The sequence below is a fragment of the Meles meles genome, chromosome 2 (assembly GCF_922984935.1).
Source record: "Meles meles chromosome 2, mMelMel3.1 paternal haplotype, whole genome shotgun sequence".
Lineage (NCBI taxonomy): Eukaryota > Metazoa > Chordata > Mammalia > Carnivora > Mustelidae > Meles > Meles meles.
In genome coordinates this window covers 153951381-153976402 of record NC_060067.1, presented here as the reverse complement: position 1 = coordinate 153976402, position 25022 = coordinate 153951381, and the positions used below count along the sequence as shown (strand labels likewise).

At 44.6% G+C, this 25022-nt stretch overlaps 1 protein-coding gene across 2 annotated transcripts in view; it reads left to right on the top strand.

The window, feature by feature from the left end:
• KIF13B (kinesin family member 13B) overlaps positions 1–25022 on the top strand; it is a 201938-nt gene that overhangs the window by 169973 nt on the left and 6943 nt on the right. For both annotated transcript variants that reach the window (XM_045990711.1, XM_045990703.1), the window contains 3 exons: positions 753–886; positions 19827–19889; positions 23488–24448. In XM_045990711.1, coding sequence (XP_045846667.1) covers positions 753–886; positions 19827–19889; positions 23488–24448 — 1158 coding nt within the window. The remainder of the gene's footprint in view (positions 1–752; positions 887–19826; positions 19890–23487; positions 24449–25022) is intronic.

Here is a 25022-nt window from a genome sequence, read left to right as displayed (position 1 = left end):
ATATTTTATTTATTTATCTATTTGACAGCGAGAGAGAGGGATCACCAGTAGGCAGAGAGGCAGGCAGAGAGAGAGAGAGAGAGAGGGAAGCAGGCTCCCTGCCCAGCAGAGAGCCCGATGTGGGACTCGATCCCAGGACCCCTGAGATCACGACCCGAGCCGAAGGCAGCGGCTTAACCCACTTAGCCACCCAGGCGCCCTTTTTTTAAAAGATTTTATTTATTTATTTGACAGAGAGAGATCACAAGTAGGCAGAGAGGCAGGTGGAGAGAGAGAGAGGAGGAAGCAGGCTCCGTGCTGAGCAGAGCACCTGATATGGGACTTGATCCCAGGACCCTGAGATCATGACCTGAGCCAAAGGCAGAGGCTTAACCCAGTGAGCCACCCAGGCGCCCCCAGCTTTGTGATTTAAAAATGAAAAACCCATCTTACTCTGGGGCAGAAGTTAGTATGTGAACCAGTTAGTGACAAGGACTGGGGTTGGATTACCCTTCAGATAACTAAGAAGAACACTGGATATTAGAATGTTTTAGAACTACCCTAATTGCTGTTCTTTACTTGGAAAAAGGAAACAACATTGTGTTTTAGGGCAGCTATAATAATACTACGTTTTTCTAACATTTTTTAAGGATACTTTTTAAGAATTTATATTATTAGATTCACTACAAGTAAAATTTGGCAAATTTATTGGAGAGAAAATGTCTACATTGTTGTTTACATTTGATCTCTTTTCCTATCGATATTGTTGACAGGACTTAGTAGCCTAGCAGCCTCCTACTTGAATCCAGTAAAATCCTTTGTGCCACAGATGCCAAAGCTCTTGAAGTCGCTCTTCCCTGTCCGCGATGAGAAAAGGGGCAAACAGCCTTCTCCCCTTGCACATCAGGTAAAAGCATCAGGAAGGCAACAGTGAACATTTCTAATTCCTGGCGGAATGATACTCTGTGTTGCACTGACGCTGGGGGGTAGAGGGGTAGCAGGGATGGGAGGCCTTAAAACTGGGCTTTTAGGCCTAGTAAAAGCTTGTGATTGTTTCTCCTCTACTCTCTTCTGAGGTAACAGAGCTGTTGAAACTTATTGACAGTCTCAATCCTTTTTGCTTTTAAAAAATGCCGAGTACACTGCTAATGTGATTTATGGTAATATTACTTAGAGCAACAATAGTAAAATTTATGAAGTGCACTTAGTGTTGTTTGTGTATTGCCAAACAGAAAATGTAATTCTATTTTTAATTCTTGATTTCATTTCTTATTTCAAACAATTTTATATCATCACTGTCTTTCCCTCTCCACTTCTTTTTCCTCTGCTGTGGTTTACCGGTTCCTTTATTTAAAAATATTAAAAGTGACCACTTGTCTTTATTTCCCCCTTTTCTTAAAACTCTCTACCCAGCCTTTAGATAAGTTTTAGAGAAAAATCTTAAAGGGTTTTCCACATAATCAGGAAACTGCTCTTATGCAATGGTGAATGGGAAGCCCGTTGGAAATGTAATTTCCAGTCTTATATAGGTGTGAATTCAGCAGAAAATGATAAATGAGGATTTATTTATACTCCTTAAAAAACACATACAGTGCAAGTGCAGTTGTTGAAATAGGTCTTTTGACATCAGCTTATCCACATTCATGTAAAGCATTCATAATTGCAGAAATGCGGGTGAGTCCTTGTCCGAGACCTTAACTATTTAAAGGAATTATCTGAGTTTGTGAATGCATATTCAGGGGTAGTGGTATTAGTTTTGTAAGGCTGCTCTACAGATAACATGATTTTTTTAATCTAGCATTGTCTAAAAAATCTAAGCAGACATGTACACATATTGTATGAAACAAACATCACGATTTTGGATGTTTGAACTAAATTTAACTAAGCACATAAGGAGTGCTTGACAATTACCAAAGAATCTATGACCACGAGACCTACAAGAAATAGCAAGTCTAATACTTGGTTGGGGTTTAGGCAAAAATGGTTTTTCCAAGGATTTGCTGTTGCGTATATTACTCTATCTTAAACTTCCATGTCATTGTTTTGTAATGTATGATGCATGGGGACTCTGGCATAATTTCCATGGTAGATTTTTAAGAAGGTAACTTTAAAAACTACAATAACAGCCTGACCTCATAACCCAGACCCCATCTGGGGTATCTTTATAACCTGTATTTATAAGTACCCAAGGGGACTTGAGCAAAATGTAAAGTTGGATAACCACCCTTTTTCAGTTGCTATTTGGTGAAGACAGTGTTCTAGAAGTTAAAGGAAATTGGTGTGGCATCAGAAGTTACTGAATCAGACTGCTATAGTTACAGTTAGTTTTTAAAAACTACTTTGAGTTTTTGATATGGCAGGTCAGATCACCTGCTACAATAAATTGCTTTTACTGTTTTGCCAGTTAATGATTGGTTCTTCTGGATATAGAGGAGGAACAGTCACATGTTAGAAAGAAATATAGTGATGGCAGATAACTGCATTTTGTAATGTTCAGTTTAGGAAGGGCAATCTTGAGATAGTTTGAAGATCTCTTGTGCAATATTTTGTCCAATCGGTTTACTTTTTTTGAGCATATGTGACCAAAGATACTGGAAAAAGTGGCCCTAGATATTTTATATTTTATAAATAAATGAAAATAAAAATACAAAACTGGTCTTAATGAAGACACCCAGTGGTGGAACTAAAATGGTCCAGTTGGTTTGTGAAACCCCCACTGCACTGAAGGGCCTTCCCTGAACGTCACCAGGGACCTGCATCTTGCCTTCACCATTCCAGTGTCCTCCTCTGACTTGACATCGTACTTGAAACGCTTTCATCTCTAGGCGTCAGTGTGGCGACATTTGCCTGGTCTCCTCCTGCTGACCACTCACATCCTTCTCACTTACCTTTTCTGGGACCATTTATTCCATCAGACTGCTAACATTTGGGTGCCCCAGAGCTCCATCCTGGGCCTTCTCTCCATGGGTCATCCCATTTAGTTCCATGGCTTTAACTATTTCTGCATTGATAGTGTTCATATTTCTATCTCCAGTCCAGACTCTGCCTCTGAGCTCTGGCCGCATGCAGCTAAATCCCCATTAAGCTTTTCCACTTGTGAATCAATTAGGCATTCACATTTTACCCGTGCAGAACATTACTGTTGGTTTCAGCTCACCAGTCTCTTTACCCCAGCACACAAAATGCTTAAAAATATATGCCCGTTGGGCGCCTGGGTGGCCCAGTCAGTTAGGCATCTGCCTTCGGCTCAGGTTAGGATCTCAGAGTCCCTGGATCCAGTTCCTTATCAGGCTCCCTGCTCAGCAGGGGTTCTGCTTCTCCCTCTCCCTTTGCCTCTCCCCTTGCTTGTGCTCTCTCTCAAATAAATAAATAAGATCTTTGAAAAAAACATACATGCCCATCTTAGTTTGTAGCACAGCTGTCTACCCAGTTGTTCATACCTCACGGAGTCCACCGTTAAGATTTCACAGGTACCACTTCCAATCCAGTGACTCCCATTTATCTCCATTTCTCCTTAGTCATTCGTCCCACTCTGGTCTATTGCCCAGATGATTACAGCAGCCTACATACAGGTCTGTCTGACACTTTTTGCCTTATAATGTCTTTTAATCACGAAGTAGCCAAAGTGCCCTTCCAAAGTCCTACCTCAGTTCATGGCTTGAAATCTTCAACTGCTTCTCACTGAATAAAATCTAAATTCCTTACTGTGCCTTATAGTGTCCTACATGATCCGGTCCTCCGACCTTTAATCTTTATGTCTTTTATTTCCTCTTTGTTCACAATACTAAGCCATGTTGGCCTTTTCCTTCCTTCCTTCCTTCCTTCCTTCCTTATTTGAGAGAGAGAGAGTGCGCAAGCATATGAGTAGGGGGCAGGGAGGGACAGAGGGAGGAGGAGAAGCAGTCTCCCTACTGAGCAGGGAGCCTGATGTGGGACTCAATCCCAGCACCCTGGGATTATGACCTGAGCTGAAAGCAGCCGATCAACCTACTGAGCCACCCAGGTGCCCCTCTTTCTTTCTTACCTCATGAACACATGAAATTCATTTTGGTCTGAAGAATGTTTTGCATTTGCCTTTCCTTCTACTTGGAGTACTGTTTCCCAATGTCTTTGCATGGCTACTAGGTCTCTAGTAGGGTGGTCTGCTATTAGAATGGTTAAGATCGGGGCGCCTGGGTGGCTCAGTGGTTTGGGCCGCTGCCTTCGGCTCAGGTCATGATCTCGGGGTCCTGGGATCGAGTCCCATGTCGGGCTCTTTGCACAGAAGGGAGCCTGCTTCCCTCTCACTCTCTCTGCCTGCCTCTCTGCCTACTTGTGATCTCTCTCTGTCAAAATTAATAAATAAAATCTTTAAAAAAAAAAAAAAAAAAAAAAAAAAGAATGGTTAAGATCGGCCACTCTAAGGAAGTACGTTTGCATTTAGAGTGACCTCAACCGGTTAACCTAAAACAACTGCTTCTACATCAGTACATTATTCCCATACTTAATCTTTTCAGTTGGAGGTGTTACTGTTATATTTATATATTTACTGATTAGCTCCTCTCTAATATAACCAAGAATATAATCCCTGAAGGTAGGGACATGGTTGATACGAAACGTGTATTGGTTGATCATCGACATGTATTCAGATTATAATATTAGGTAGTTTGTCTGTATCAGCATCATCCAGTGGTCTAAAGAACTATGTTCACAGTTTACAGGGGAGAGAATCAGACCTGAGTGGGGACTTGTGGTATCAAGACATAATTATCAACTTTCCTCCCTAATTCCTAAATAGAGGGAAAATGTAAGTTTATCAGTAGGATTTAGTTGATGAAAGATGCTTATGTTTATCTCAATTTTGTTGACTATCTCTGCTAAAGCTCTAAGAACAGTAAATTGTAATTTTAAATGACATTGTCAAATAGAGGTTCCTTTACTATGGGCCACTTTGTGCTTTAAGTTGTTGCCATCTGAATGGTGTTTCATCCTTGGAAAAAAAGCACCATAATGCCAGTGGTATTTCAAAATAACAGCATAAGAACAGTGCTGTGTTCGTTAGATTTTTTTAGTACCCCCAGCTTTTTAAAGTAGTTGTCTTTACTGTAATGCCATCCCATTCACTTGGAAATCAGATTTGATACCTAAAGTTGAGGGTCTTATTTTTTTTGACGATCTGCCCTGCCTCTCCCTCTGGAACTCCCAAGTCCTCCAGGAAAAAGATCAGTTTATTCCCAACCAGTCTTTGCCTCAGAGTTTCCCCTGCTGTTACCCAGGAGTTAGAGGGAGCAGAAGAGGAGATTTTCTTCTCTCCCCCCCCGCCCCCATTTTGACCCAACGTTTAAGGAGGAGGTTTTCTAGACTTAACAGCTATAGCTTTGCCCACTGTATCTCAGATACTAAATACCTCATCATTCTTTAGTTGTCTTGTTCCAGGTCTTGCTTCAAGTGGGGAACCCAGAAGTATTTCCAAGCCCATGCTTGAAAATGGTACAATTATCATCTTCCTCTTCTAAATAACATACTTCTACCAAAGTAGCACATGATTGTACTTTTTTGTAAAGGCCAGTATTAGCTTTTTGTGCCTCTGGTCAGTTAGCATGCCCTTTTTATTTCCTTGTTTGTTTACATTCTTGGCAATGCAGTTCATTTATTATTATGTTTTCTGTAAAAATATTTAAATAAGGAACTGTAGATTGATTTCTAAAATTTTTCACCTTAGTTTTGTTTTAGTGCTCCTAGAATGTCAAGATATTTCTTGAGTAATTATTTTAAAAAATACATGTGTTCTAGCTATCATCTGCAAACTTTTCAAGGGCATAGCCTGTCTGCACTTGAGTCATAAACAAAATGTTGAACATTAGAGGGCCTGAGAGAGGACCCTTTGTAGGCAATTCAAGATCACTGCTTGACACCCAGGGTGACAGATCAGTGTTTCAGCTCTGCATGTTCAGTAACTGCCACCCCCAGCCCACATTTCTTCCTCTATCAAAGAGATCATGGGAGACATTGTTAGATACATTATGGAAATAAAGGGACTCCCTGCCTGTGGCCTGTCTTTGTGTCACCAGTATTGGAAGCCTAAAACACATTCATGCTGATCAGCATTCCTAGACCCCTCCGTTTACCGCCTGGCTTTGCGGTAGCTCCGTGTGAGGTGTCTAATGGTGTGACTTAACCAGTAGCCTACAGAGATAGGCAAGTGCTGTGAAGCTTGCTCTCTCTTTTTGATTCTTTGTTTCATTTGCTGCTAGTGCTTTGTTAGTGCACTCATTTCATTCATTAAATAACCAATACCAGATTAAAAAACTGTGTTACAGAGTAACATCAAAGACAGAACCCAGAAAAAATAGAAATCAGTGCATATGCCTGAAAGGAATCTGGATCATTCTATAGTAAGGGAAAGAATACATATGATATTAATAATGCATAAAACTTAGAGATAACAAATAGATAGTAACCTTGCTGAAGATATATAATGTATAATGTATGATTGACAGAAAACAAAAACAAGAACCCCAAAATGGTTTGAAGATCAACAGATACAGTACATGATAACCAAATAGACCATGAAAGATAGCACATTCTTTTCTTTCTGCCCTGCCCCCAACTTAATCTTTTTATCATTCGTAAAGCTGTTTCTCTCCATTTCCCACCAAACTATGATGAATGATATTAAAACTTCTTCCTCTTTTATATTTCTGTCCCAGTTCAGTTTGGAGGCCTAAAGTCCTTCTGTGAAATAGTCACAATAACGAAGAAACCCCCACGGACTCTCTGAACACCGCCCTTGGCGTCACTAGACCACACTTAGATTACTGCACTTGGTTCTGGATATGTTTCTACGGGAAATCCATTGACCCATTGGATTTATTTCAGGGGATAACGTCAGAAATGATTTATGAGGAAGGATTAGAAGAGTTATTTATAGCCTGACCAAACAATGACTAAGAGAGCTGACTGTATAAGCATTCAAGGGATGGCAGCACCAAGGCGGGGAGAACTGTGTAAGGGCGGCTGGCTATGGCAGGGGGTGGAAGGCGTGTAGAATGACAGAGATGAAATTAACAAAGAGAATGGTAGCAGCTGTGAATAAGTAGGATGATTTAGAGATAGCAGGGTGCTCTCTTAAAAAAAACAAACGAACACTGGTATTTCTGTCACTTCTGTTTTTAAAAAATAAGATTTTGAGACTGTAAAAATAGTCCTGGGATAGGTCCTGTTCCTAGCACTCATTGCTATGTTTTCACTGTTAGATGGAAGAGAGGCAGAAGTTGTTTAATGAAGGAAGGATTATTCTCAAAAAAGTACTTTTAATCAGTGTGTCCTTGACATTTTCAAACAAGAGTGTTCGATACCGTCCCTCATGGAGAGATACAAACATATAACCATGGTGAGCCTCTAACGAAGAGATGAATGTTTATTAACTTGTTCTTTGGAGTCAGCAGGTTTTCAGATCAAGCTGCTGTTATTTTTTGGCATTCTATTTCAATATTTGGAAAGATCTCTGTGGATCTTTCCTTGTAGGGTAGAAGTTAGCAGTTTATTCTTAAGATTTAAAAACAAAGATTCTTACATTTTACAAAATGTTTTGGTTTGAACGTATTCATAAAGATTTATGTTTCTCATTTTTATGGAGATTTGTTTTTTGTTTGTAATCAGTTTCTGAATTCCAGAAATGCAAAGATACTGCACTGAAAGAGGTGGCAGCTGACAAAATTGCTGTCTTTGACCTTCTGATGCAAGTTTAGTAACTAATCTGGAAAATAATGAACTGCAATTAATGAAATCTGTACTCATATTCAAGTGTGTTTCTCAGACAGCACATAAAATAATTGAAAGAACTTCCTGCTCTCTAATTAGTTAGATTGAATTAATTTGGCATAATAGCTTTTTTCATGTATCTAGAAGTTTGTGTTCAGATGAAGCTATTTATGTACTTCAAACTTTGGGACTCCGGATGGTGTCTTTGGTTATCTGGAGAATTAAAGAGTTAATACTCAAATTTAATTTCCACCATCAAAAGCACAGTCATATTTCTGGCCTATCTTTTTTGTACGGCCTGTCCCTCTCCAGTGTCCTGCACTTTGCTTGGGATTGTCTTGTCAACCACAGGGATATTTTTCTCCATTTTCAATACTGCTTCCAGCGTGGAGGAAGGACAAAGCCTTGAGGGGAGAGAGCAGCACCTTGCACGTCTCAAATGCTGACTGGAAAGATGCCTGTGTAGTCGGTGATTCCATCTTTCATGCCAGTGATCCTTCCATATTATAAAATGGAAAAAAAACACACCAACTATTAGTTCTTCCCTTGTGCACAAGATTCTATTGTAGGGCTGCTCAGTTGATAAAGCATATAAATGCTTATCCTTGTGTCATCATCACCAAGGGTTCGTCACCATAACTAACAAAATAAGAAAAAAGGGTTTATGTCTTGTCTTCCAGCCTTCAGTGTTAATGTTTGGGTTCCTTAAAGAGTAATGGATATAAGCGTTTCTCCCCTATAATTTAGTAAGGAGCACAAGTAATAAATATATCTGGATATGTTATGCTACATTCACTTGTTCCTGAGTTTACAAAGGCAAATTTGCACAGGCTTTCTGGAGTACAGAGTTTTAAAAAAAATTTTTCAACACAAGGCAAATGATTTCCATTCATTTGCTTTAGGATGAATTCTTAGGTACTTTTACTACTGTTAGTTTTCCAAAATCATGTTTTGCCATCTCTCTTTGTCCCAGAAATGTATGGATACTGTATTGACAGATACTGATTGACATGGTTCTCTTCACAATAAGGTATGGTCTTGATCCGAAAAATAACAAAAATGAGAATTTCTGAGGCAGTGCAGAAGTTGATTGAAGAGACCTTAGTCTGCTGGTCGTTTTTCAGAAATTGTCATTGTATGCATTTGTATGAAGCTCTAGACGAGACATTGGCCAAATTGTTTTTGTTAAGTGCCATATAGTAGTATTTTAGGCTTTGTAGGCCTGTCAAAACTAGCCATAGACAATACTTAATAGTAAGTGAGTACGGATATGTTTTAAGAAAATTTTACATTTATAACCCCCAAATTTGAATTTCATAGAATTTTTTCATGTCACAAGGTATTCTTTTAGTATTTTGAAAATGTAAAAACCGGAGCGCCTGGGTGGCTCAGTGGGTTAAGCCACTGCCTTCGGCTCAGGTCATGATCTCGGTCCTGGGATCGAGTTCCGCATCGGGCTCTCTGCTCAGCAGGGAGCCTGCTTCCCTCTCTCTCTCTCTCTGCCTGCCTCTCCATCTACTTGTGATCTCTCTCTGTCAAATAAATAAATAAAATCTTTAAAAAAAAAAGAAAATGTAAAAACCATTCTTAGCTTACCTGGTATACCAAACAGGTAACAGTCTAGATTTAGGCCCTATTTTATCTTACTTATTTTTAAAGATTTTATCCATCTATATGACAGAAAGAGAGAGCACAAGCAGGGGGAGCAGCAGACAGAGGGAGAGGGAGAAAGCAGCCTTCCCGCCGAGCAGGAAGCCTGATGCAGGGCTCAATCCCAGGACTCTGGGATCATGACCTGAGCCAAAGGCAGACACTTAACCAACTGAGCCACCAGGTACCCCAGGCCCTATTTAAAAAAAAAAAAATTTGTTTTTTTAAGAGAGAATGCACAGGGTGAGGGCGGGTGGCGAGAGGGAGAGAGAGACTCCCAAGCAGACCTCATGCTCAGCATGGAGCCCGACATGGGGCTCAATCGCAGGACCCTGAGATCATGATCCAAGCCAAAACCAAGGGTTGGATTGAGTCATTCAGGTGCCCCTAAATTTTTTTTTTTTTTTAAAGATTTTATTTATTTATTTGACAGAGAGATCACAAGTAGGCCGAGAGGCAGGCAGAGAGAGAGGAGGAAGCAGGCTCCCTGCGAGCAGAGAGCCCAATGCGGGGCTCGATCCCAGGACCCTGAGATCATGACCTGAGCCGAAGGCAGAGGTTTAACCCACTGAGCTACCCAGGCGCCCCTAAAATTTTTAAGATTAGCAAATATTCTGGCTTTTAAGCAAACATCCTTTGTCTTTTGTTGATATTTGAAAAAGTAATAACTATTATTTTGAATGAAGTGAAATTATAGCCTTTAAAAAAATGTAAGTTTTTGGGGGGCAGCTGGGTGGCTCAGTCTGTTAAGCATCTGCCTTTGGCTTAGGTCATGATCTCAAGGTCCTGGGATCGAGCCCAGAGTTGGGCTCCCTGCTCCGTGGGGAGTCTGCTTTTCTTTCCCTCCACTTTCAAATAAGTAAATAAAGTATTAAAAATAAAATAACATAAAAATAAATAACATAAGGTTTTTTTTTAAAGATTTTATTAATTTACTTGGGAAAGAGCAAACAAGGGGGAGAGAGGGCATGAGCATGGTGGAAGGGAGGGTCAGAGGAAGAGGAAGAAGCAGACTCCCCACCAATCAGGGAGTCCTGATCCCAGGACCCCGGGATCGTGACCTGAGCTGAAGGCAGACACTTAATCAACTGAGCCACCCAGGCACCCCATAAATTTTTTCACATAAATATTTAAGTAACTGTTAACAATTATCATGTGGAAGTTTAAAAAGTAAACTAGATTCTATAAAAATAAACTGTATCTTTTTTGAGAACTCCAGAAACATTAGTATTTGAAATTTTCTATACATACTACCTCAAATAAGTTGAATTAACATATATATAAATAATATAGTGAAATAAGTCTGTTTTGATGTTCTTACTCACTTTTACCCACTGATAAGATAGTTTACTTGTTGATTGAAGAAATAGGCCTTTCAGGGATTTTTTATAATTAGGTTAAATAGGAATATCAGATATTAGACCCCGAGTGCCTGTTTCTGAGGCATGCAGGAACTCTATGTGTGGTTTTGCTCTCACTGTATTCCCAGTTCCTGATATAGTCTTTGGAATATAGCAGGCGCCTGATACATGTTTGTGAATGAGTAAATTAATATCTAAGGTTCTTCATTTGAAAGAAAATGGCCAAAGAAAAGCCATATCCTTGAATGGCTTTGGGGCTCATAAACACAAGGATAGTCTTTCAATGTATATTTTATATCAGATTTAATTGTTGATTATTTAAGATGGGCTTTTATAGTAAACCAAGCTAGAAGTATCTTGGAAGACACCAACGGCTCCAGTGATGGGGAAGAGCATGCTATTTACAAATGTGCTGAGTGCTTACTGTGTGCCAGGCATTTTATATGCATTAGCTCAACAGTGGTGCTGAGTTAGATCAGTGCCGTCCAATAGAAATTTGTGAGTCACATGCGATGTTTTAAATTTTCTGGTAGGCGCATTTAAAAAAAAGTGAAATGGTCAAATTGATTTTGGTAATACAGTTTACTTAGTATAGTCATAATGTTGTCATTTCAATCTGTAATCAAAAAATTACTGAGATATTTCCTTCTTTTTTTTCTGTGAAATTCTTATTTTTTTTCAAAGATTTTATTTATTTATTTGACAGAGATCACAGGTAGGCAGAGAGGCAGGCAGAGAGAGAAAGGGGGAAGCAGGCTCCCCACTGAGCAGAGAGCCTGATGCGGGGCTCGATCCCAGGACCCAGGCCACCCAGGCGCCCCTCCTGTGAAATTCTTGAAATCAGGTGTGTAGTTTATATTTTTAGTACATCTCAGTTCGGATGCTAAATTTTTGTCAGAAATCCTTGATCTGCCTTTGGCAGTTGAAAAAAATAGATCCCTGTGCCCAAGGTGTTCCAGACATACTTAAAGGCACTTTAATTTTTAAATTTACGTTATTATTCATTAAAATCAAGTAAAATTAAAAGTTTACTTCTTCAGTCACACTATAGCTTCATTTCGAGTGCTAAGTAGCTACATGGGGCTGGTGGCCACCACATTGGACATCACAGAGTTAGAGGGTGACTCTAGATACCCTGACATTGAGGAAAATGAGATTCAGGTGAATAAAGCACCTCATCTAAGGTTACAGACCCTACTGAATGGCATACTGAGATGAACATTCAAGAAGTAAAGTTGAATGCACAGTTGTGATATTAAGAGATTTCACTGGATCCGATTAAAAATATTACCAGTGGGGGTGCCTGGGTGGCTCAGTGGGTTAAAGCCTCTTCCTTCAGCTCAGATCATGTTCCCAGGTTCCTGGGATCGAACCCCACATCGGGCTCTCTGCTCAGCAAGGAGTCTGCTTCCTCCTCTCTCTCTCTCTGCCTGCCTCTCTGCCTACTTGTGATCTCTGTCTGTCAAATAAATAAATAAATAAATAAATAAATAAAATCTTTAAAAAAATATTACCAGTGGTTATATATATAGAATGAATGAATCTAAAGTATTTGAAGGAGGGACTTGTCAAGACATGGAAATACACTGAGTAGGACCTATATGTATTTTATTTCTTGCCCATTCCTTTCTAAAAATAATTATCTGTGGGGGTACCTGGGTGGCTCACTGGGTTGAGCATCTGACTTCCAGGTGGGTTACAATCTTGGGGTCCTTGGGCTCAGCCCAGGTTGGGCTCCTTGCTTGGTGGGAAATCTGCTTCCCATCGCACTGTATTCCTCTGCCCCTCCCCCTGCTTGACCTCTCTCTCTATCTCAAATAAATATTTTAAGAAAAATGATCTCTGGGCAATGGAGAATCATTGACTGCTTTTTTTGTATTTTAGAAAGCTCTTGTGACTGCAGTTTGGAGGGTAGATTTGAAGACGATAAAACCAAAAGAAACTATTCAAGTGTATATAAAAACCACATGAGGCATTGTAGTATTGGGCAGAAAAATTGTCACCTCCCCATGCCTGCACTGATACTTTGATGTCACTGATCAAACAGGGCATGTGCCAGGTAGGGTAAAAGTGTGTCTGGCAGGGACCAGCTGGTGGCTACCTGTCATCCTCTCGAGGTGGCATTGCTTAGCGAATGCATGTGGGCTGGATTACCACCTTCCAGATATGCAGCCCCTGAGGTGATCAGGTCTACACGAACAAACGATTGATGGGTCGGGTAGAATGCTGAGTTACTCATTTAAAATAAGACATATAATTGCCAGGCAGGAGGACAAAAGTGCTGGTGTTGTCACGGCTCACACACTCTTCACCAGATCACCCTGGAAAGTCAGAGTGTAAATCCTGAGCCTGCTCGGTGAGTGGGGACCACCTGCGGGAACCAGATCCTGCAGGCAGCTGGCGTGTCTGTCTCGGGACCAGCACGGGTGCTTCCTCCAGCTTCCCTCCTGTGACTTCACAGGTTGCAGCCCAACCACCCTGCCTCTGATTAACATAACCTTTAGAAAGTACGTTTATGTTAAGTTATTGCAGAGTCTTGATCTTTAGGTAATAGTACATGTCTGTTTTCGTCCATTGTTTATTACTTTTTTTAAAGATTTATTTATTTGTTTAACAGAGAGAGAGACAGTGAGAGAGGGAACACAAGCAGGGGGGTGGGGAGGGAAAATCAGGCTTCCTGCTGAGCAGGGAGCCTGATGTGGGTTTCAGTCCCAGGACCCCAGGATCATGACCTGAGCTGGAGGCAGACGCTGAACTGACTGAGCCACCCAGGTGGCCCTGTCCATTGTTTGTTACTTTTATCAGAACATATTTGGAGATTAGGAAGTATTTTGTTTATATGCACTCCCTCAGATTGGTTTTGTTTATTATATTTTTCTCACTTCAGCAGCATGAAAACCAAAGGTTGTCTACTGGTTATTTATAGCAAAGGTAAATCGTACATCTCATATTCTTGTGCTTGGTTAGAATTTTTAAGAAAGGGGAAGCTGCCCAGCTGTCTCAGTCGATAGAATGTGTGACTCTTGATCTCAGGGTTGTAAGTTTGAGCCCCACATTGGGTGTAGAGATTACTTAAAAAAATCTTTTAAAAAAAGATCTTGAGGTTTTGAAGGGGCGGGGGTGGGAGGTTGGGGGAACCAGGTGGTGGGTAATAGGGAGGGCACGTATTGCATGGAGCACTGGGTCTTGTGCAAAAACAATGAATACTGTTACGCTGAAAAAAATAAATTTATAAAAAAAAAAGATCTTGAGGATCATACTTGCTTAGGAACCATTGGAAGATGACATTTGAGGGTTTATCAAATTCAGTGTAAGGGGGGATTATTAGGAAAGATTCATTTTTCAAACAAGAAAAAAATGCATCAGAAAATTCAGTGTTTTGGAATGCAGTGATTATTTTTTGCTTTAAAATATTTCTTCTCCCTTCTACCCACCCCAGTGCCCAAATTTCAGAATGTCTGTTCTTTTATTTTTTATTTTAAGACTTTATTTATTTATTTGCCAGAGAGAGAGAGAGAGAGAGAAGGAGAGCACAAGCAGGGGGCGTGGCAGGCAGAGGGAGAAGCAGGCTCCCCGCTGAGCAAGGAGCCTGATGCCAGGATCCCAGGATCATGACCTGAGCCGAAGGCAGACACTTAACCAACTGAGACACCCACGTGTCCCAAGAATGTCTATTCTTTTTCTTTATTTGACAGAGAGGTCACAAGTAGGCAGAGAGGCAGGCAGAGAGAGAGGGAGAAACAGGCTCCCAACTGAGCAGAGAGCCCAATGCGGGGCTCGATCCCAGGACCCTGAGATCATGACCTGAGCCGAAGGCAGAGACCTAAACCACTGAGCCACCCGGGTGCCCCTGTCTATTCTTTTTCTAAAGTCTCTGTAAATGTAAAATTTGGCCCTTGTCATGTCACTTAAGTAATTAGCTTGTTCATTTACGTATGCATTTATTCAACATGAACAAATATGAAGTTACTCTTTTCTGTACGGGAATACAGAGATGAATGAGCCATAATCCCTACCCTTCAGAGAGCTAAATAGGGTGACATTACAGATGCCGTAATATGTGTATGTCTGGGACTGGAGAGGTGAATGCATTTTCAGGAAGAGGAAATCATGCCTGAGCTAAGACTGATGTGCATTGGTGCTCACCAGGTAGCCCCTGATTCCCTAGGGAAAAGGAAGGGCTCGAGGAAGGCTCCAGCCAAGCAGTGTGATCAGTTAAGAGTGGGGTTAGCACCACAAGCGAGGCACGAGTGCAGCCTCACAGGGAGGTGAGGGTCTTTACATGTTGCCAAGGTGTTAAAACTCTATGCTTTGAGGCAGAGGGGTCTCCCAGTAACTCAGATGCCTGGTTGAAATTCTGAGCTGATCTGCCCTGATTTCTTCATTCATGTGGCATGTGAAAACCAGAGTTAAAAAATGGTGGGCTGTGATACAAGGTGTGACCCTCATCTTTTCCCTGAAATACTTCTGAGCAGCCCTCTTGGTTGGAACCCACTCATCTGCTAAAGCTTCAGTGATGCTCAGCAGACAGTGTGACTGCACGTTCAGCTGGTGCTTGGAGGTCGGTCCTTTTCTGTCTCTGTGACTGGCTCACTGGGCAGCCTGAATGCATGTAACCACTGGGTGAATGTCTGCGAGCCTTGGTGTCTGTAGTGCGAGATGTAGATAATTATACTTCTATCCACTTGCCTCCTGGGACTTCTCCTTAATATTTATAGCTGCAAAAGACTTCGCAGTCATTTTTATTAATAGTTGCCAGATGTGTGGTAAGGATTAATGAACTTATGATCTGAAATGTTTTGAGCTCCTGGAATAGGAGGCAACTGCCTGCACCAGGGATGTGTAAAAGAGCATTAAAATGCAAACAATACACATTTGGAAATTTGAGCTCTTAGGTGTGAAGGACAAATGGCACACTTGAGATTTCCGTACACTTTGTAGGTATTTTTGGTGTCCTTAATGAAGCTCCTGAATTCATCACAGGCCATTGCCCAACATACAAGGCTGGGTCCCCGCGCCCTTGCACATGGGTTCTACTAACACCACCGTGACCCTTCTCCCTGTCATCCATCTTTCCTGGGCATCATCTTTGACTCTGTTTCCACAGCCTCCCCAGCCAGTTGTTTTCAAGTGTTCCGTAGTCTCCCTCATAGCTCTAACTTTTCACTTCCGTTTCCTCTTTCCATCCGAGTTCAGGCTCTCAGTAGCTCTCCAGCAAACCCGTGATGCAACTTCTTCATTGATCTCTCCAAGTTCCATATCTACCCTATTTAAGGGTTAATTTTCTCCAAGCGTAGCTCTTACCACCAGTCATTCATTTACCTTTCATAGCTGGACTGCGGGTGAAAAATCAACCATAAGCTCATAAGACCTCCTGCACATGGCCCTACCCTGTTTCCCTCTGCCCAGTGCAGGTCACTCTAGATCATTCTCTCTTCCCCGAGACGTCCTGGCAGATTGAGTAGCTTTTCTGGGGGTAGAGGTGGCCGTAGAGGGAACACATCAGGCGCAAAGAGCACCATGCCTTTGCCACGTCGTTCTTCATGTTGGAAGTGTCCCTCTGCCCTGGGAAAGGCTGCTCAGTCTTCAAGCCTGTCTCAAAGTCAGATCACTGCCAGGAGGATATGCCAGGCCTGTTTCATTTATCATCCCTTCCTCTGAATCTTCTTTGCATTTGAAGCTTTCGTTCTAGTATCTTTCGTTTTCCTTGATGTTTTGGTTATTTGCATACATGTTCTTGCCACCTCTGCTGAGAGCAAAGCCTGTGACACTTTGATCCTTGCGTTCTTCCCAGCACCTGTTGCGATGCCTTGTATGCTGGAAGACCTAAGTCTTTGTTGAACTGAATTTGTATGGTGAATCAGAGTCCCAGTTATTTCCTTCATGTAGGACAGCATTATGGAAACATTTGAAATACATCAAAGTAGAGAGATGATGACAGTGAATCCCTGTGTGCTTGTCACCCAGCTTCAGTAAAAATCAATACAGAGCTGGTCTTGTATGCCAGTACCCTGCCCCCTTTAGCCTGCACCTTTCAGAGTCCGTGGTTGGAGAAGTATCCACCTGAGGCTCACTTGGCCAGAGCTGGCCTTTGGCAGCTGCCACCACCTGTTCCCACAGAGGGAGCCGCCCAGAGGCACTAGCATGGGAGCCAGAGAAGGAGGTGTGCTGGGAGTACCTGACATTGCTCGGGACCCATTCAGACCCAGTCCCCTCTTCTTTGCGACACTGGGTTTAGCCATTTCAGGTATATGTCATCAGTCAGTGTCCTGCTTCCCCCTTGCTCTGAGTGCTGGGCTCGGGGTGGGCCTGTGATGAGCCCGGTGTGTCGCTGCATGAAGAAGTGGTCATTTAGAGCGACTGGTGGTGCGGGGAAACCTGTGAGGGAGACCTGAGGTCTTAGTGTGATGGCCCAGAACCATGATGTGGGGCCCTGGGGGCCTGGAAGCCCATGGATTCATGATGCCACAGTGTCACAGGCCTATCCCTTCACTCATGGCAGCAGATATTTTTTTTTAAGCATTGACTGGAGTTTTCTAATTCCCCCGAGTCCTGGGGGAAAATGTTAGGTTATGTTTCCGTGCTCTGTTCAGGAGGGCAAGAGTCCTCTCATCTTAGAAGAGGCTCCTTTGTAGGTGGTTACGTTCCACTCTTGGTGGGATTTTATGTGTTTATGCTTTAAAGTGGAATGTTTCATCCCAATCTGGTCTGTTTTAGAGACGATCTAACTGAAGAATGTAAGTATTTTGGAGTTTGAGCTTAAGAGACCTTTTTTTCTGCCTTTATGAAGGAGTATGCTGTGAACACCTTTCCGTTTGTGGGGGACTTTAGATACTATGGGAGAAAGTAAATACAAAAAGAAAGATGAGAGACTGTGGATTCTGAGAAACAAACTGAGGCTTTTGGAGGGGAAGCGTGCGGGGAGATGGGTGAGCCTGGTGGTGGGTATTAAGGAGGGCACGGATTACATGGAGCACTGGGTGTGGTGCATAAACAATGAATCTTAGAACATGAAAAAATAAAATTAAGATGTTAAAATCATATATTAAAAAAAAAAAAAGACGCAGCCCCTGTATTCAAGGACTGTAAGGTGGAGTGAGATACTTGCTTGAAATAACTCTACTGTCACTGCCTGCCGAGCTGCCAGCACAGTAGAGGAATGGAGATTCCCACAGGTGCTGTGAGAGAGGGGAGAAGCGATGTGTCATGTGAGTTGAGGGGACCTACTTTCCTGCTCCAGGCATCCTGGGAGAGGCTGGAAGGCCTGTGGTTCAGGCCCTCATCTCATCCAGCGGCCTTGCCCCAGCCCCCCAGGTGTCCTCCCTCATTCTCTTCTGTTGGCCTCTCATATTGTCTTCCTTAAACCTGCCACTGATCCTGGCTGTCCCTGGCCCTAAGCCCCCAGTGACTCCTCAGTGTTTGCAGGGTAAAAAGTAACATTCCTTTAGTTTATCCCTAGGTCTTCCCATCTGTTTACCCGTATCTCCTACCATGTCCTACTTAATTGCCTGACCTCTGTGTCTTTTCTCAAATCCCACTGCCACTCCCTAATTCAGCAGAGTTAATTGCTGCTTGCTCTTTTCTCCCAAAGGCAGTTGCAAGGTGTAATTGGTTATAGTGGTGCCCTTTGCCAAGACACAGTTATTTGGTGCTGTGAACTCAGGCTAACCTTCTAAGTGCACGGTCTTATTCCAGGTGGGCTTTTGTCCCTTCAGTAAGAGTTTGGGCTGCTCAGTAGGAAGCCGGACTTCGGCTGTCCAGCCTTAGTGTCTGCAGACTGTCTAGGGCATCCTGATGGCATAGAAGCCATCGTGGGAACTGGGAGGCCCTGAAGTACCTAGGGTCAGAAGAAAGGAAAGGGAAAGATAAGAAATCTACCTCTTTACACAATTTAGATTAGGTCAGCTACTTTTCCTTTTGGATCCAACAAGAGAAAAGACACTCCTACTGCATGGAAATGAACCACGACACCAAATTTTGCCTCCTGTGAGGCTGTGCTGCAAGGATCCTCTGGGAGCTGGGCATTCTGAGGCAAGGTCCAGACTCTGGTCCTGGAACAGGGAGACCAGAGAAGGGGCCAGAGGCTGGTTGATGGAATAAAGGCAGAAGTGGTAGATTCGTGGTTTCTTCAAGAAAATCCCGTCAGTTTCCCCATGCCATTGTAAACCCAGCAGCTGCTAAAAGAATGTCTGATTTCTTCTCTTTTGCACTTACCAGCTTCTTCTGACCTCTCTCTTTCTTATCCTGGTGCTTCTTCTTTTTTTTTTTTTTTACTCTTTTTTTTCTTTTTAACATTCCTTGAACTGCTTGCCCATAAGTAATGATGTCCTTTCTTGTGCTATTGCCCACACAGCCATTAATTCAGGCTCTTATCCCCTCTCATCTGCTCTGTTGCTGGAGTCTCATCAGTGATCTGCCTACCTTAGCCTTGAAGTATTTCTCCAGTCACTTTGCCTTCTACTACCAGATCCATCTTCTCAAGCTCCTGCTTTCTTCACTCAGGCATCTCTGGTGGTCCTCATCCTTACCTGATTGGGATACCAAATCCTCCCTCCATATATCTGTCCTTCTCTGTGCTAAGCCCCAGAGGTGGGCTCTAGCCAGACCGGCTTCCTTACTCCTCACGTCCTGTGACGACACTCGCCAGTCCTGCTAGAGCACCAGTTCTCCCTGCCCGTCAAGGCTTGGTTCGTGTTCCACTGCCTGAAGCCTCTCCTGTTCCAACCCTTTGTCTCTAGCTTCCAGTAACACTTGTGTGTGCAGAACAGCCCTTGGTGAACACGTGCCGTATGAGAGGAGAGAGAGCCCGTGAGTGTGTAAACATGCCCTGTATGTTACTGTTTCCGGCACATTTCTGGTGTTGCCAGCTGCTTGCTGTGTCCTTACTGCTTACATTTCCCTGTGTAGTGCAGCGCCACTAGCCCTTGGCATGCCTACTTGGCAGTGACTTACTAGAATTCCCAAAAGTTGTGAAAGTTCATTTCAACTAGATCGTCCTGACAGGCTTTCCAGTCTGTTCAGTGAAAACCTCTGGTTATCTCTGTTCTGCTTCTCTTCAATCCCTCACGCCTGCCTGTTCACTTGTTTCCTCAGCCTGTGCCCCGAATCATGGTGCAGTGTGCCCTCGCGGATGCCGGGACCACCAGAGCTCTGGAGGTGAGTTAGACGGGGGTAGGGGGTGGGCTGGGGGCGAAGGGACACCTTCACTGGTGGCAGCCCCACATGTAGGGGGGTGGCCCCGAAGCCGTAACTATTGAGTCCACACCCGTGGGTTTCTCATTCTAACGTTCCTGTTTTGATAATTAGCTGTAATATAGGTCACTGTCTTCTCCCTTTATATTTTCCTTGTTCCACTTTTCTATTTTCAACTTGTTAATCATATGATTGCTAAACTTTTAGGTGCTTGACTGCTAATGTAGTCTGTTGCTTTAATAGCCCACTGCTAGGCAAAGGCGATTTCTATAAACAGAACAATCTCCTTATTCCAAGTGTTTGCTTAATTCTCAGTTTTACATTTCATTCTGATTCATGATATCAGCGTGAAAAGACTAATGCTAAGCTGGGGAGAAAATAGTCTCTTATGATCTCCCACAGATGAACAGCACTTCTCCTTTTATGAATAGCAAATCTATTTTCTCCCACTGTGTGTTCATTCTCTTAGGAAATGCTGTATCTTCATTGGAAAATTTTATTTATTAAAACAACAGAAAAAAGGGCAAATAATTTGGAAGGGAATTCAGCCCTCCACAGATTCAGTCCTTTCTGAAGGGCCCTTTCTAATTCAGGACACTTTGGTGTTCACGTGCCCCCACCCCCCACCGTCCCCCGTGAGTGCTGTTCATTATTTTGCTGAGGCAGGCCTGGGGCCCCAAGGCCAGTGGGACAGAGGGAGACCGAATCTTACTGGTGACGGCTTCAGATCTCCCACAGCCTCTGCAGCTCAAGCCACTGTGCTGTTCGTCCTGGTGATTTTTGCAAGGTTAGGCTTTCCCAGCAGTCTCTCGAAGTGTCAGTGGTAAAAGAATAACCCAAGGATGGGAGTAGGTTTCCACTCACCTATCAACTCCAGTCAAGTGGGAGCAGCTTCCCGCAGTGCTTTCACGGAAGGAATCTGAGGCTGCACTCGGGCCCAGCAGGAAAGAGCCGTGCAATCAGAGCTCGCCTTCTGCCACTGTGGGTCTCTGTTGTCACTGCAGATCTGACCTCTGATACCTGGTTGTCACTTACTGGAGGCTTTGGATAAATCCTTGAACCTTGCTGGGCCATGTTATAAAATGCATATGGTCAGACTTTCTGGCCTACATCAAGGGATTCATGTGGAAGCAAATGGGATAATGACCAGGGAAATCTAAGGCACTGTCACTGGACTGTCACCTCCTCGGGATATAGCTGGCCCTTAGACAACTGTCCGTGTGGCAGTGGTGAGGTATTACCCACCAGGGGATAATGGAGCACCTACTAGTCCAGAACCAAAGTTCCTGTTCAGATTCCAGGCTCTTGTAATTTTGTGTATTCTTCCCTGCCTGGTCAGTGATATTAAAAATAAAACAGAAAAGAATAAATAAAACATGTACAAGTTGCAAAAGAAAAATGATTGAAGGATTGCCTAATCTTTTAGAGTATTTATGCTGGTGACAGTTATTGATCTATTGGATTTAGTAAATTTTGCCGTCTAGAGATCCATCACAAAAATGGGCTGTTAATCTCAAGAGGTGCCGTTAATTTTGTACCCTGAAAGTGTGCCTTGTGGGGAAAGGAGGGCCTCTGGAGACAGGAATATAAATGACAATTCACGTGAAAATGCATGATTTATCAAACTGCTGAGTTAAGCCAAGTAACTGTAAGAGACTTATAGATCTCAGCTGTTTCCCAGTTCAAATAAATCCTGTATTTCAAATGGAAAATGGCCATTCCTGTAATATAAATAATCTTTCGGTAAATATTGGAAAACATATTTCTTTTTCTGAACAGCCACCCTTCTCCAGTGCACCAACCGCATTCCCCAGTCCTGCCTTCTCTCTTGCCCCTGTCATTGTGAATCGGGAATAGAAAGGGAATCTGCTCCCTTGTTCAAATGGCTCTAGTTATCAACAAGGGAACACCTTAGCAGCACTTCAGAGATGGTAGAATGTGGACGAGCAGAGGCTGTTGTCATTCCCCAGGCGATGGGGCCCTGTGTGCGTCTCTGCCAGTGTGACTCAGACGGGTGATCCCAGAGGGGGAGGCCAGCTTCTGTGGCTTTGACCACGCTCACCCCCTCTTCACAGTGGGGGACGTGGCTGCTCGGCTTATGTCTCCCTGGATCAGGGGGCCCCCGACCCGTGACATGGGACTGGCCTGCCCATCTCCTCTTCTGCCTGACTCCCTGCCAGGAGCCGCGAGTCAGCCACCAGGCCTGAGTGTCATTCCTGGCTGTGCTGGTGAAGCTATGCTAAGTCCCTTGTTCCTCCCCCAAGCAGATCCTTGTTCTAGCTCTGTGGGAGAAAGGCGTGAAGTCCATGGGGGCAGAGGGTCTGTTTCTCTGGGAACAGGGTTCTGAGCCTGAGTGCAGCCAGGCCAGGGGTGCTGGTGGGTAAGGAGGGACTGGATATTTAGTGTGTACCTACTGGGTGCTGCCCATGTGGTGAGGGCCTTTTCCTGCGTTGTCAGGTCTCACAGACCCTGCGTGGCCGTTGAGTATGGCTTCTTGCCTACCACCAAGTAAGCACTGTCCCACACCAGCCGAGTGTTCTGCTATTGAACTCAGTTCTGACACTGTCTACCCAGGGACGGCGCCAGTGCCTCAGACCCACCAGACTGCCCCCACTTTGGATGCCAGTTGCACGCCCCAGTTGTGACCTGTACTTCTGACCAACCGGCTGTAGATCAGAGGTTTCCATGAGCCCCACCTAGGTTGGATTGATTTATTAGAATGTTTTACAGAACTCAGGAGAACCATTTTACTCACTAGATCACCAGTTTATTCCAAGAGGTGGGACTCGGGACAGCCAGATGGAAGAGAGGCATGGTGCAAGGTGTGGGGAAACCCCGTAGACGTTCAGCCCTCCCCACAGGTCTACGTGTTCATCAGCCCGGCAGCTCCCAGAAGCCTGTCCTTCTGGATTGTTCTGGAGGCCTTATTACACAGGCACAATTGAGTACATCTTTGGCCAATTATGATTAAGTCCCCTGCAGCCCCTCTCTGCGTCCTGAGGCTGTGAGGCTAAGTTCTCATCACAAGGGTGGTTCCCCTCGCAACCGGCCTGCTATCCTGAGGTGCAGTCCCAGAGTGCCTGCCTTAAGGTGAACTCAGGTGTGGTTGCAGGGGGCTTGTTAGGAATATCAAGATACCTTTCTTGCCACTAACATTGAGGAAACCCAAGGGTTTCAGGAGCTCTGTGCCTTCAGGAGGAAGGCCAGATATGTGTTTCTTAGGGTGAGTGATGCTATTACAGACCATGGTTAGACTCCTGAGTGTGTACCGAAGGCGAGGAGGGGGAAGGGGCAGGCCGGTGGCCGCCGGCTGAGCTCTGGGTGCTGTGCGGAGTGCAGCAGCCACCTGGGCCATGGTGGGCTCTCGTCGTTGGGTGTGCGGCAAGAGCCCAGACCAAGCGGGGGCACAGGTACAGCCCCGGGGCTGCCCCAGTGCACGTCCACGGCTTTCCACCCTCCAGACCTCCATGTTTCCGCTGGCCGAATCTGTCGCAGTTCTTTTGGAAATGAGCCTCAGACTTGGCATTTTAACCAGTTATCCTTGCACCCTTCCCTGTTCCAGGCTCCCAGTGTGACCCCCGCGGTGACCGTGCCCCCGGCCCCCGTGAAGCTCCACGACAGACCGACTAAAGCGCCCGCGCCGCAGGCCTCGGAGGTGCAAGAGGGGCCGCCCAGTCCCCTGAGCGAGGCTTCCAGCGGCTACTTTTCCCACAGCGTCTCCTCCGCCACGCTGTCCGATGCGTTCACCCTTGGCCTGGATGGCGCGGCCGCCGCGGGCGGGCAGACCCCCAGCTCGCCCCCTCCCACCCTCTGCCAGACCACCCCTGAGACGGAGCTCCCGCTTCCACCCGCGGCTCCCACAGCTGACAGTGACCTTCCTGCCCGCCCGCTCAGCCAGAGCTGCCTTCTGTCACTGCCGGTCCCGGCAAAGCAGGATGCGTGGGGTGACAGCAATGGCTCCTGCGACACCAAGGAGCCGGTGTCCTTGGAGAAGGAAGATGCGGGCACACCCCCGACGCCTCTCCCCACTTGCGCCCCTCCGAAGGAATCATGCAGCCGGCAGAGTGGGGGCGAGGTTTCCCTGGCCACCAAGCGGCTGGGAAGACCCGAGGACCGCGGGAAGCCCGCCTCCGGCTCAGAGCTGGACATCTCCAAACCACAGGTGCCTCCCGACCTCTTGTCTCCTTCCCCTGCTCCCGCATCCCCGTTCAGGATCCAGAAGGTGCGGACCTCCGAGCTGAAGTCCTTCACACGCATGCTGGGCGGAGACCCCAGCTGCTCCTCAGCGGCGGAGGAGGATCTGCTGGCCTCGGGGGCGCTGGGCGACGGTGGGGCACGGCCACCGGCCCTGGGAAAGCTGGAAGTTTCCTCCGATTCCGAAGAAGCCAGTGAAGTCCCAGAGTGGCTCAAAGAGGGAGAATATGTCACTGTGGGCACCAACAAAATGGGCATCGTGAGATACATCGGGCCCACCGACTTTCAGGAGGGGACGTGGGTCGGAGTGGAGCTGGACTTACCTTCAGGTGAGTGGTGCTGCTTGGGCCTCTGGTTCCCTGCCTGCAGTGACTCAGCCAAGGGTGGGGTGGCAGAGGAGTGCTGGCCCTTGCCCAGCACTGCCCGGAACCTGCTCTGGGCCCCTGGGCTATCATTTCACCTCCCTGAGCCTCCAGGTTGCTACTTTTCAAATCAGGAATAAGAGTTTCCTAAGCGTTCTCTTTGCTTAACCTCAAGACATTTTTCAGAAATTTAAGACATTAATTGAAAGCTACTTTCAATTTGGTAATGAATCTAAGCACTTTTAAGTCACAGAGGCATCTGCTCTTGAACTGTGACAGTCTGACAGTAGCTCTGTGTGCTGTGTCTGCTCCGGTTGCAAACACGGGTGCCTGTGGGGGTGCTGGGTGCCCGAGAACAGAAGGTGGGTGATCTAAGGTGCATTACAGACTCACCCATCTCTTCATTCTCATTACAGAATGAGACATTCTACCACCAACTGGATTACTGTTTTCCGAAAAACCAGGGCCACAACTTAAGGAATTACTTGATCCTTCAGATTTATTTATTTATTTATTTATTTATTTATTTATTTATTTATGA